Genomic DNA, 11,652 nt, shown 5'->3' with positions numbered 1-11,652 from the left:
GGATTTGGGGGTTTGACAGTCGGGATTTGGGGATGGAGACCCCCGGGATTTGGAGATGGAGACCCCCGGGATTTGGGATGAATTCCAGCGGATTTGGGGTTTGCAGCCCCCAGGGTTTGGGGTGAAATCCGGTGGATTTGGGGTGAATTCCGGTGGGTTTGGGGTGAATTCTGGCGGATTTGGGGTGAATTCCGGTGGATTTGGGGTGAATTCTGTCGGATTTGGGGTGAATTCTGGTGGGTTTGGGGTGAATTCTGGTGGATTTGGGGTGAATTCTGGTGGATTTGGGGTGAATTCCGATGGGTTTGGGGTGAATTCCGGTGGATTTGGGGTGAATTCTGATGGATTTGGGGTGAATTCCGGTGGGTTTGGGGTTTGCATCCCCAGGCTTTGGGAACAGAGCCCCGGCGCATTCAGACCCCAAACCCCCCAGAATTTAGGGTCGGGGGGCTGCGATTTGGGGTCCAACCCCTTTTGCTGACCACTCCCCACAACCCTGGGGGGTTTTTGGGGTTTTTTTTTGGGATTTCACCCCCCGACCCCAAATCCCCCCAGGACCAGCGAGCAGCCGGGGCTGGAGCCAGTGGTCAGCAGAGCCCGAGTGGTCATCGAGCTGCCCCTGGCCGTGAGCGGGTGAGGAGCGGCGATTTTGGGGTTAATTGGGGCGATTTTGGGGTTAACTGGGGCGATTTTGGGGTTAATTAGGGAGATTTTGGGGTTAATTTGGGCGATTTTGGGGTTAATTGGGGCGATTTTGGGGTTAACTGGGGCGATTTTGGGGTTAATTGGAGTGATTTTGGGGTTAATTGGGGCGATTTTGGGGTTAATTGGGGCGATTTTGGGGTTAACTGGGGCGATTTTGGGGTTAATTGGGGCGATTTGGGGTTAATTGGAGCGATTTTGGGGTTAATTAGGGCGATTTTGGGATCAGTGTGGGGTGGCTTTGGGGTCAGTTGGGGGCACTCGTGGGGTCAGTAGGGGGCGATATTTGGGTTAATTGGTGTGATTTTGGATTTAATTTGGGCGATTTTGGGGTTAACTGGGGCGATTTTGGGGTCAGTTGGGGTCACTTTTGGGGTTAATTGTGGGGCAATTTTGGGATCATTGTGGGGCGCTTTTGGGGTCACTTTTGGGGTGAATTGTGGGGCAATTTTGGGGTTAATTGTGGGGCGAATTTGGGGTCAATGTGGGACGTTTTTAGGTTAATTGGGGGTCGCTTTTGGGGTCAGTTTTGGGGTCACTGTGGGGCGCTTTTGGGGTCAGTTTGGGATGCTTTTGGGCTTCAGTGTGGGGTGGATTTTGGGGTGCTTTGGGGTTAATTGTGGGGCAGGTTTGGGGTCAATTTGGGCCCCTTTTGGGGTTAATTTGGGGTCACTTTTGGGGTTAATTGTGGGGCAATTTTGGGGTCAGTTTGGGGCGCTTTTGGGGCTAATTGGGGGTCGCTTTTGGGGTCACTGGGGGTCACTTTTGGGTGAATTGTGGGGCTGTTTTGAAGTGAATTGTGGGGCAGTTTTGGGGTTAATTGAGGGCAGTTTTGGGGTGAATTGTGGGGCAGTTTTGGGGTCACTTTGGGGCGCTTTTGGGGTTAACTGGAGGTCGCTTTTGGGGTCACTGGGTGTGGCTTTTGGGTGAATTGAGGGCAATTTTGGGGTGAATTGTGGGGCGCTTTTGGGGTGAATTGTGGGGCAGTTTTGGGGTCACTGGGGGTCACTTTTGGGTGAATTGTGGGGCAGTTTTGGGGTTAATTGTGGGGCAGTTTTGGGGTGAATTGTGGGGCAGTTTTGGGGTCACTTTGGGTCGCTTTTAGGCTCAATTGTGGGTCAGTTTTGGGGTTAATTGAGGGCAGTTTTGGGTGAATTGTGGGTCAGTTTTGGGGTCACTTTGGGTCACTTTTAGGCTGAATTGTGGGTCAGTTTTGGGGTCACGCCCCCCTGACCCCGGCTGCCCCCCAGGCTGGCTGTGCCCCCCAGGCTGTTTTTCGGGGGGCAGGTGAGGGGGGAGAGCGCCATGAGCACTGAGAGCCAGGTGGGCAGCGAGGTGCGCTTCGAGGTCACGGTGAGACCCCTCCCCAGTTTGGGGACCTTTACCCTAAATAGAGACCCCTCCCCGAACTGGGGACCCTACCTGAAGTGGGACCTCTACCCGAAATGGGGACCCCTCCCCTAATTGGGGACCCCTACCCTATATAGAGACCCCTCCCCAAAATAGGGACCCTTACCCGAATTGGGCACCCTACCCTAAATAGAGACCCCTCCCTTAATTGGGACCCCTCCCCTAATTGGGGACCCCTACCCTAAATGGGGACTCCTCCCCAAAGTGGGGACCCTTACCCAAAATAGAGACCCCTCCCCTAATTGGGGACCCTTACCCAAATTGGGAGCCCCTCCCCAGTTTGGGGACCCTACCCTAAATGGGGACCCTTACCCTAAATAGAGACCCCTCCCCGAATTGGGGACCCCTCCCCAAAATAGGGACCCTTACCCGAAGACAGAGACCCTCCCCAAAATAGAGATCACCCCCAAAATAGGGACCCCTCCCCATCTGGGGACCCTACCCTAAATAGAGACCCCTCCCCGAATTGGGGACCCTACCTGAAATGGGGACCCTTACCTGAATTAGGCACCCTACCCTAAATAGGGACCCCTCCCCTAATTGGGTACCCTACCTGAAATGAGGACCCCTGCCCAAAATGGGGACCCCCTCCCCAAAACCAGAGACCCTCCCCAAAATAGAGATCATCCCCGAAATGGGGACCCCTCTCCGAAATGGGGACCCTTACCCGAAATGGGGACCCCTACCCAAAATAGGGACCCCTCCCCTAATTGGGGACCCCTACCCTAAATGGGGACTCCTCCCCAAATTGGGGACCCCACCCGAAAACAGAGACTCTCCCCAAAATAGACATCATCCCCGAAATGGAGAGCTCACCTGAAATGAGGACCCCCACCCGAAATAGGGACCCCTACCCAAATTGGAGACCCTACCCAAAACAGGGACCCTCCCCAAAATCAGGGGTCGGGGTCCAAGCCGGGGCTGTTTTTGGGGTCGGGGTCTGTTTTTGAGGCTTATTTTGGGGTCGGAGTCTGTCCCTGACCCTCGGGGTCTATTTTGGGGTCTATTTTAGGGTCATGAGCTGATTTGGGGGTCTATTTTGGGGTCGGGGTTTGTTTTTAGGGTCTATTTTGGGGTCAGGGTCAGTCTCTGACCGCCCGGGGGTCTATTCTGGGGTCTCTGACCATCCAGGGGTCTATTTTAGGGTCTGTTTTGGGGTCAGGCTCACTCCCTGACCATCCAGGGGTTTACTTGGGGGTCTATTTTGGGGTCAGGGTCTGGTTTAGGGTCTATTTTAGGGTCAGGCTCACCCCCTGGCCCCCCGGGGTTTATTTTAGGGTCTATTTTAGGGTCAGGGTCTGGTTTTGGGGTCTATTTTGGGGTCAGGCTCACCCCCTGACCCCCCGGTGTTTATTTTAGGATCTATTTTAGGGTCAGGGTTTATTTTAGGGTCTATTTTGGGGTCAGGCTCACCCCTGACCCTCGGGGTTTATTTTGGGGTCTATTTTAGGGTCAGGGTCTGTTTTAGGGTTTATTTTAGGGTCAGGCTCACTCCCTGACCCCCCGGGGTTTATTTTAGGATCTATTTTAGGGTCAGGATTTATTTTGGGGTCTATTTTGGGGTCAGACTCACTCCCTGACCCTCGGGGTTTATTTAAGAGTCTATTTTAGGGTCAGGCTCACTCCCTGACCCCCCCGGGGGTCTATTTTAGGGTCGGGGTCTGGTTTTAGGCAACACCACCCCCACCCCCCCAACGTTTTGGGGTCTATTTTAGGGTCAGGCTCACCCCCTGACCCCCCGGGGGTCTATTTTAGGGTCGGGGTCTGGTTTTAGGGTCTATTTTAGGGTCAGACTGACCCCTGACCCCCCATGTGTGTCCCGTTCCCCACCCCAGGTGTCCCAGTGGGGTCCGGTGCAGAAGCCCCCCGGCTCGGCCGCGCTGACCCTGCAGTGGCCACTGGAGTTGCCCAACGGCAAGTGGCTGCTGTACCCGCTGGAGCTGCGCCTGGGGGGACAGGGGGGACAGGGGGGACAGGGGACACCCCAAGTGACCTGCAGCCCCCCAGCCAACCCCCTGCGCCTCAGACTGGTGAGTACTGGTGTGTACTGGGGGGGCTGGGGGGATTGGGGACACTGGGGACATTGGGGACACTGGGGATACTGGGGGGACAGGGGGGATTGGGGACCCCCCAAGTGACTGCAGCCCCCCGGCCAACCCCCTGTGCCTCAAACTGGTGAGGACTGGGGGGATTGGGGACACTGGGGACACTGGGGGGGCACGGGTGTCCAGGGATGTGCAGGGGGTATCCAGGGGGTACCCAAGGGTGTCCAGGCGTATCCAGAGGTGTCCAGGGATGTCCAGAGGTGTCCAGAGGGGACAGAAGTGTCCAGAGGTGCCCCAGGGATGTCCGAGGGATGCCCCAGGAATGTCCAGAGGTGTCCAAAGGTGTCCAAAGATGTCCAGGGATGTCCAGGGGGTACCCAGAGCTGTCCAGGAGTGTCCAGAGGTGTCCAGAGGTGTCCAAAGGTGCCCAGGGATGTCCAGGGGTGTCCAGGGAGTGTCCAGGGGTGTCCAGATGTGTCCAGAGGTGTCCAGAGGGTGTCCAGATGTGTCCAGAGGTGTCCAGGGGTGTCCAGGGATGTCCAGAGGTGTCCAGAGGTGTCCAGATGTGTCCAGAGGTGTCCAGAGGGTGTCCAGGGCTGTCCAAGGAGTGTCCGAAGGTGTCCGGTGGTCTGAGTGCCCCAGGGGGTGTCCAAGGGGTGTCCGGGGGTCTCCGGGGGTCTCCGGGGGTCTCTGTCCCCCCCACGGCCATCCTTCGCCCCCCAGGAGCCGCCGGGCCGGGAGGAGCCCCCCGAGGAGCCCCCCGGGCAGCCCCCTGCCCGCTCCTGGTGGGTGCCGGCGGGGAGGAGGAGGAGGAACGTCACCCTGGTGAGCGGATTTGGGGTTTTGGGGGTTTGGGGTCCCTGGAGGGTTTGGGGTTTCTGGGGATTTGGGGTTTCTGGGGGGATTTGGGGTTCCTGAGGGGTTTGGGGTTCCTGGGGGCATTTGGGGTCCCTAAGGGGTTAGGGATCCCCGGGGGAGTTTGGGATTTCTGAGGGGATTTGGGGTCCCTGGGAGATTTGGGGTCCCTGGAGGGTTTGGGGTCCCTGAGGGGTTTGGGGTCCCTGAGGGGTTTGGGGTCCCTGGGGGTCACCTGCTGCGGGATGTCCCCAGTCTCTCACCGCCCTGTCACCACCACGTTCCGGTGTCCCCTCATTCCCGTTTTGGGATTTCCTCATCCCCGGGATGTCCCCTCGCCCTGTCACTGCCCCGTCCCTTCAATCCCCGGCTGTCCCCATTCCGGATGTCCCTGTTCCCGGGATGTCCCCTCATTCCCGTGGTGTCCCCAGGACTGTTCCCGCGGCACGGCGCGGTGTCTCCCGTTCCGCTGTCCCCTCAATCCCGGGATGTCCCCTCGCCCTGTCACTGCCCCGTGTCGGTGTCCCCTCATTTTCGGGGTGTCCCCATTCCTGATGTCCCTGTTCCCAGGATGTCCCCTCATTCCCGGGCTGTCCCTGGTGTCCCCACTGTCCCCAGGACTGTTCCTGCGGCATGGCTCGGTGTCTCCCGTTCCGGTGTCCCCTAATCCCCGGGGTGTCCCCATTCCCGGGATGTCCCCGTTCCTGATGTCCCCTCATTCCCGGGATGTCCCCTCATTCCCGGGCTGTCCCTGGTGTCCCCGGTGTCCCCAGGACTGTTCCCGCGGCACGGCGCGCTGTCTCCCGTTCCGCTGTCCCCTGCCGTCCCTGGAGCGCTCGGAGCTGCGGGCGCGGGGTCGCCTGTGGAACGGAACCTTCCTGGAGGTGACAGAGCCCGGGCGGGCGGGCTGGGGACCCGGGGTGTCCCCAGGTGTCCCAGGGTGTCCCTGAGTGTCCCCAGGTGTCCCCGGAGTGTCCCCAGGTGTCCCAGGGTGTCCCTGAGTGTCCCCAGGTGTCCCAGGGTGTCCCGTGGGTGTCCCAGAGTGTCCCTGGTGTCCCCAAGGTGTCCCGGGGTGTCCAAGGTGTCCCTGAGGGTCCCGGGGGTGTCCTCGAGGTGTCCTGGGGTGTCACAAGGTGTCCCTTGGGTGTCCCTTGGGTGTCCCTTGGGTGTCCCTTGGGTGTCCCTTGGGTGTCACAGGGTGTCCCTTGGGTGTCCCGGAGTGTCCCCAGGGTGTCCCCAGGTGTCACAGGGTGTCCCTTGGGTGTCCCTTGGATGTTGTAGGAGTGTCCCTTGGGTGTCTCGGGGTGTCCCCAGGTGTCCCCTGGGTGTCACTTGGGTGTCCCAGGGTGTCCGGGAGGTGTCCCAGGGTGTCCTGAGGTGTCCCAGTGGGTTCCAGGGTGTCCCGAGGTGTCCCGGGGTGTCCCTGGTGTAGCCCCTGGGTGTCCCCAGGTGTCCCTTGGGTGTCACCAGGTGTCCCCGGGGATGTCCCCAAGGTGTCCCTAGGTGTCCCGGGGTGGGGGGGGCTCGGCCTGGCCTGGACCCCTCCCCGAATTCGGCAGGAGTTCCTGGATGTGGAGAACCTGGAGCTGGTGGTGCGCGCCGAGGTCACTGTCACCTCCCCCGGCGGCAATGTCCTCATCAGGGACGCGGTGGCACAGGTGGGACATCCTGGGGACATCCCAGGACATCCTGGGGACATCTTGAGGACATCCTGAGGACATCCAGGGACTCACCAGGACCCCCAGTGTCCCCTGCTGTCCCCAGAAATCCCCAGGACCCCCCAGACCTCCCTCGGAACCATCCAGCCCTCTTTGACCCCTCCGATGTCCCCTGATGTCCCCAACCCTCTCCAGGCCCCCATGACCCCAGTGACCCAAATGATTCCAATGACCCCATTGACTCCAATGACCCCAATGATCCAATGACCCAATGACCCCACTGTCCCCTCCATGACCCCAATGACCCCCATGACCCCAATGACCATAATCACCCCACTGACCCCTGTGACTGCAATGACCCCACTGTCCCCCAGATGTCCCTGTCCCTACACCTGGACCCGGGGGTGGCTGTCACTGGTGTCCCCTGGTGGGTGATCCCACTGACCCCAATGACCCCAATTACCCAAATGGCCCAAATGACCTCAATGACCCCACTGACCCCTCTTGACCCCACTGACCCAAATGATCCAAATGACCCCACTGACCTCAATGACCCCCTTGACCCCAATGACCCCCTGTGACCCAAATGGCCCCAATGACCCCAATGACCCAAATGACCCCACTGCCCCCCTTGACTCCACTGACCCCATCGACCCCTCAATGACCCCACTGACACCCCTTGACCCTATTGACCCCAAAGACCCCAATGACCCCACTGACCCCACTGACCCCAATGATCCCAATGACCCCCTTGACCCCAATTACCCAAATGGCCCCATTGACCCCACTGACCCAAATGACCCCAAAGACCCCAATGACCACAATAACCCAAATGACCCCAAAGACCACAGTGACCCCACTGTCACCCCGCTGTCCCCCAGATGTCCGTGTCCCTACACCTGGACCCGGGGGTGGCTGTCACCGGTGTCCCCTGGTGGGTTCTCCCTCTGGCTGTGCTCCTGGGGCTGCTGCTGCTGGCCCTGCTCGTGCTGGGGCTCTGGAAGGTGAGCTGGCACGAGATGTCGTGACATATCGCGACATACCACGTCATATCGTGACATATCGCAACGTATCAAGTCATATCGCGACATATCGCGACATACCATGTCATATCGTGTCATATTGTGACGTGTCATGCCCTTTTGTGCCACCCCAGCTGTGTCACGTCACGTCTTACCGTGTCATATCATGCCGTGTTGTGTCATATCGTGACATATCGTGACACATCGCGACGTGTCATGTCAGATTGTGATGTGCCATGTCACGTCGTGCCACGTTGTGCCACCCCAGCTGTGTCGTGTCACGTCTTACCGTGTCATGTCATGTCATACTGCAACATATCGCGACATATCATGACATGCCACCTCATGTCGTGCCACCCTGATTGCGTCATATGGTGCCATATTGCGACATATCGTGATACATTGTGTCATGGTGTGATCTGTCATGCCATGTCACGCCACTGCAGCTGTGTCGTGTCATGTCTTTTAGTGTCATGTCACATTGCGTCACGACATGTCGCGACATATCGTGACATGCCGCCTCACGTCGTGCCACCCCGCTTGTGTCATGTTGTGTCACGTCGCGACATATCGCGATACATTGCATCATAGTGTGATCTGTCGTGCCGTGTCACGTCTTAGTGTGTCATGTCACATCATGTCATGGCATGTCGCGACATATCGTGACGTGCCGCCTCGTGTCGTGCTGCGTCGTGCCACCCCAGCTGTGTCATGTCATGTCATAACGTGACACATTGCAACATATCACAATATGTAGCGATATATCGCGATATATTGCGACATATTGTGACATATTGCGACATATTGCGACATATTGCAACATATAGCAACATATGGCAATATATAGCGATATATCGTGAAATATCGTGAAATATCACGACATATCGCAACATATCGCGACATATCGTGATATATAGTGACATATAGCGATATATAGCGATACACTGTGACATATTGTGACATATCGCGACGTATCGTGACATATCGCGACATACGGCTCCGTCCGCAGCTGGGGTTCTTCCGGAGGGCGCGGGCGCCGCCGCCGCCGGCCGTGCCGCAGTTCCGGGCGGTGCGGATCCCCTGGGAGCAGCGACCACACCTGCGCGAGGAACGCACCGGAACCATCCAGAGACAGGAGTGGGCAGCCAGCCCCCCCGGGAAGGGGGACAGCGACAGGGACGGCGATGGGCCAAGGACACCCGGATCAGCCTGAGGGACACACGGGGTGGACACGGGGTGGACACGGGGTGGACATGGACATGGACATGGGATGGACATGGGATGGACTCAGGAGGGACTCGGGACATGGACATGGGGTGGCATCAGGGTGGACACAGGGTGGACATGGACATGGACATGGGGTGGAGTCAGGGTGGACACAGGGCAGACACAGGGTGGACACGGACATGGACGTGGGATGGACTCAGGACATGGACATAGGATGGACTTGGGATGGACATGAGACATGGACATGGCATGGACACAGGATGGATGTGGCATGGACACAGGATGGACATGGACATGGACATGGGAGGGACTCAGGATGGACATGGAGTGGAGTCAGGGTGGACATGGGATGGACATGGACATGGACTTGGGATGGACTTGGGATGGACACGGACATGGGATGGACACAGGATGGACATGGACATGGGATAGACTCAGGCTGGACACAGGGTGGACATGGAATGGACTCAGGAGGGACTCAGGACATGGACATTGGGTGGAGTCAGGGTGGACATGGAATTGACACAGATGGACATGGACATGGGATGGACACGGGGTGGACACGGAGTAGACACGGGATGGACATGGGATGGACTCAGGAGGGACTCGGGACATGGACATGGGACATGGGATGGACACAGATGGACATGGACATGGAACATGGACACAGGGTGGACACGGAGTGAACATGGGATGGACTCAGGAGGGAATCGGGACATGGACATGGGATGGAGTCAGGGTGGACACAGGGTGGACATGGACATGGATGTGGGGTGGAGTCAGGGTGGACACAGGGTGGACACAGGGTGGACATGGACAGGGACATGGGATGGACTCAGGACATGGACATAGGATGGACTTGGGATGGACATGAGACATGGACATGGCATGGACACAGGATGGACGTGGCATGGACACAGGATGGACATGGACATGGACATGGGAGGGACTCAGGATGGACATGGAGTGGAGTCAGGGTGGACATGGGATGGACTTGGACATGGACTTGGGATGGACTTGGGATGGACACGGACATGGGATGGACACAGGATGGACATGGACATGGACATGGGATAGACTCAGGATGGACACAGGGTGGATATGGGATGGACTCAGGAGGGACTCAGGACATGGACATGGGGTGGAGTCAGGGTGGACACAGGGTGGACATGGAAATGGACATGGGCATGGACATGGGATGGACTTGGATGGACATGGGACTTGGACATGAGATGGACACAGGGTGGATGTGGGGTGGACATGGGATGGACTCAGGATGGGCGTGGGGCATGGACATGGGATGGACATAGATGGACATGGATATGGACATGGGGTGGACACGGGATGGACACAGGGTGGACATGGAATGGACACAGATGGACATGGACATGGACTTGGACATGGACATGGACATGGACATGGACATGGATGGACTTGGGGTGGAAATGAGACATGGACATTGGGTGGAGTCAGGGTGGACATGGAATTGACACAGATGGACATGGACTGGGATGGACACGGGGTGGACACGGAGTAGACACGGGATGGACATGGGATGGACTCAGGAGGGACTCGGGACATGGACATGGGACATGGGATGGACACAGATGGACATGGACATGGGACACAGGGTGTACTTGGATGGACACCAGGGATGGACATGGATGGACATGGGATAGACTGAGATGGACATGGGACATGGACATGGGATGGACTTGGATGGACATGGATGGACTTGGGATGGACTGAGATGGACATGGGATGGACTTGGAGTGGACATGGGATGGACACAGATGGACATGGACATGGGACACAGGGTGTACTTGGATGGACACCAGGGATGGACATGGATAGACTTGGGATGGACTTGGATGGACATGGGACATGGACATGGGATGGACACAGGATGGACATGGGATGGACTCAGGAGGGACTCGGGACATGGACATGGGACATGGGATGGACACAGATGGACATGGGACATGGACACAGAGTGGACTTGGATGGACACCAGGGATGGACATGGGACATGGACATGGGATGGACACAGGATGGACTTGGAGTGGACACGGGATGGACACAGGATGGATGGACACGGGATGGACACAGAACAGGGACAGAGAAGGTCCTGAGAAGGCCCCATGGAGGCTCCGTAGTGTCCTGGAGCTCCTGGGATGGACAGCAGCTGGACAGCGCCATCGGCCTGGGGGTCACTCTGTCCCTGGGGGTCACTCTGTCCCTGGGGGTCACTCTGTCCCCGGGAGTCACTCTGTCCCCAGATGTCACTTGTTGTCCCCAATAAAGAGTGCTGTCCCCACACAGACTCTGAGTCCTTCTTCAGTGCCAGGGGATGGTCGCCATGATGGGTGTGTCCATCACCTTGATGGGTGTGTCAGCCGCCATGATGGGTGTATCCATCCGCCATGATGGGTGTGTCCATCCGCCATGATGGGTGTGTCAGCCGCCATGATGGGTGTATCCATCCGCCATGATGGGTGTGTCCATCTGCCATGATGGGTGTATCCATCCGCCATGATGGGTGTGTCCATCCGCCATGATGGGTGTGTCAGCCGCCATGATGGGTGTGTCCAGCCGCCCTGACCGGAGTGCCGCTTCACCGCCGGGCCAAACCGTGCCTACCGGGCTAACGGGACACATCCCCGCCCCGCCGGTTGGTTCCGGTCATCCCCAACCCACCACAGCCCCTCAGCGCTGCCCACACCCAACATGGCG

The 11,652-nt window shown here is 58.2% G+C and overlaps 1 protein-coding gene and 1 long non-coding RNA gene across 8 annotated transcripts in view; one reads left to right on the top strand and one right to left on the bottom strand.

Moving 5' to 3' along the window:
- ITGA7 (integrin subunit alpha 7) overlaps positions 1 to 9,473 on the top strand; it is a 28,379-nt gene extending 18,906 nt beyond the window's left edge. For 2 of the 7 annotated variants that reach the window (XM_085041162.1, XM_085041158.1), the window contains 8 exons: positions 556 to 633; positions 1,953 to 2,055; positions 3,948 to 4,142; positions 4,881 to 4,982; positions 5,786 to 5,896; positions 6,572 to 6,670; positions 7,552 to 7,674; positions 8,702 to 9,006. In XM_085041162.1, coding sequence (XP_084897288.1) covers positions 556 to 633; positions 1,953 to 2,055; positions 3,948 to 4,142; positions 4,881 to 4,982; positions 5,786 to 5,896; positions 6,572 to 6,670; positions 7,552 to 7,674; positions 8,702 to 8,905 — 1,015 coding nt within the window. In that variant the 3' untranslated portion in view covers positions 8,906 to 9,006. Of the gene's footprint in view, positions 1 to 555; positions 634 to 1,952; positions 2,056 to 3,947; positions 4,143 to 4,231; positions 4,288 to 4,880; positions 4,983 to 5,443; positions 5,575 to 5,785; positions 5,897 to 6,571; positions 6,671 to 7,044; positions 7,136 to 7,551; positions 7,675 to 8,701; positions 9,065 to 9,393 lie in introns of those variants that run through there. The other 5 variants (XM_085041156.1, XM_085041163.1, XM_085041160.1 and 2 more) reach the window with 5 other exon arrangements.
- LOC146425835 (uncharacterized) lies at positions 9,281 to 9,986 on the bottom strand. Its single transcript, XR_014846373.1, has 3 exons — positions 9,965 to 9,986; positions 9,744 to 9,868; positions 9,281 to 9,296 (listed from the first exon to the last, which is right to left on the bottom strand). It is a non-coding gene; the product is annotated as an uncharacterized LOC146425835 (long non-coding RNA).
- Positions 9,987 to 11,652: the final 1,666 nt, after the last annotated feature.

Source organism: Lichenostomus cassidix, chromosome 29 (genome assembly GCF_008360975.1).
Source record: "Lichenostomus cassidix isolate B80296 chromosome 29, HeHo_3.0, whole genome shotgun sequence".
Classification (NCBI taxonomy): domain Eukaryota; kingdom Metazoa; phylum Chordata; class Aves; order Passeriformes; family Meliphagidae; genus Lichenostomus; species Lichenostomus cassidix.
The sequence above is the reverse complement of the archived record's forward strand: the minus strand, read 5'-3'. Positions and strand labels throughout refer to the sequence as shown.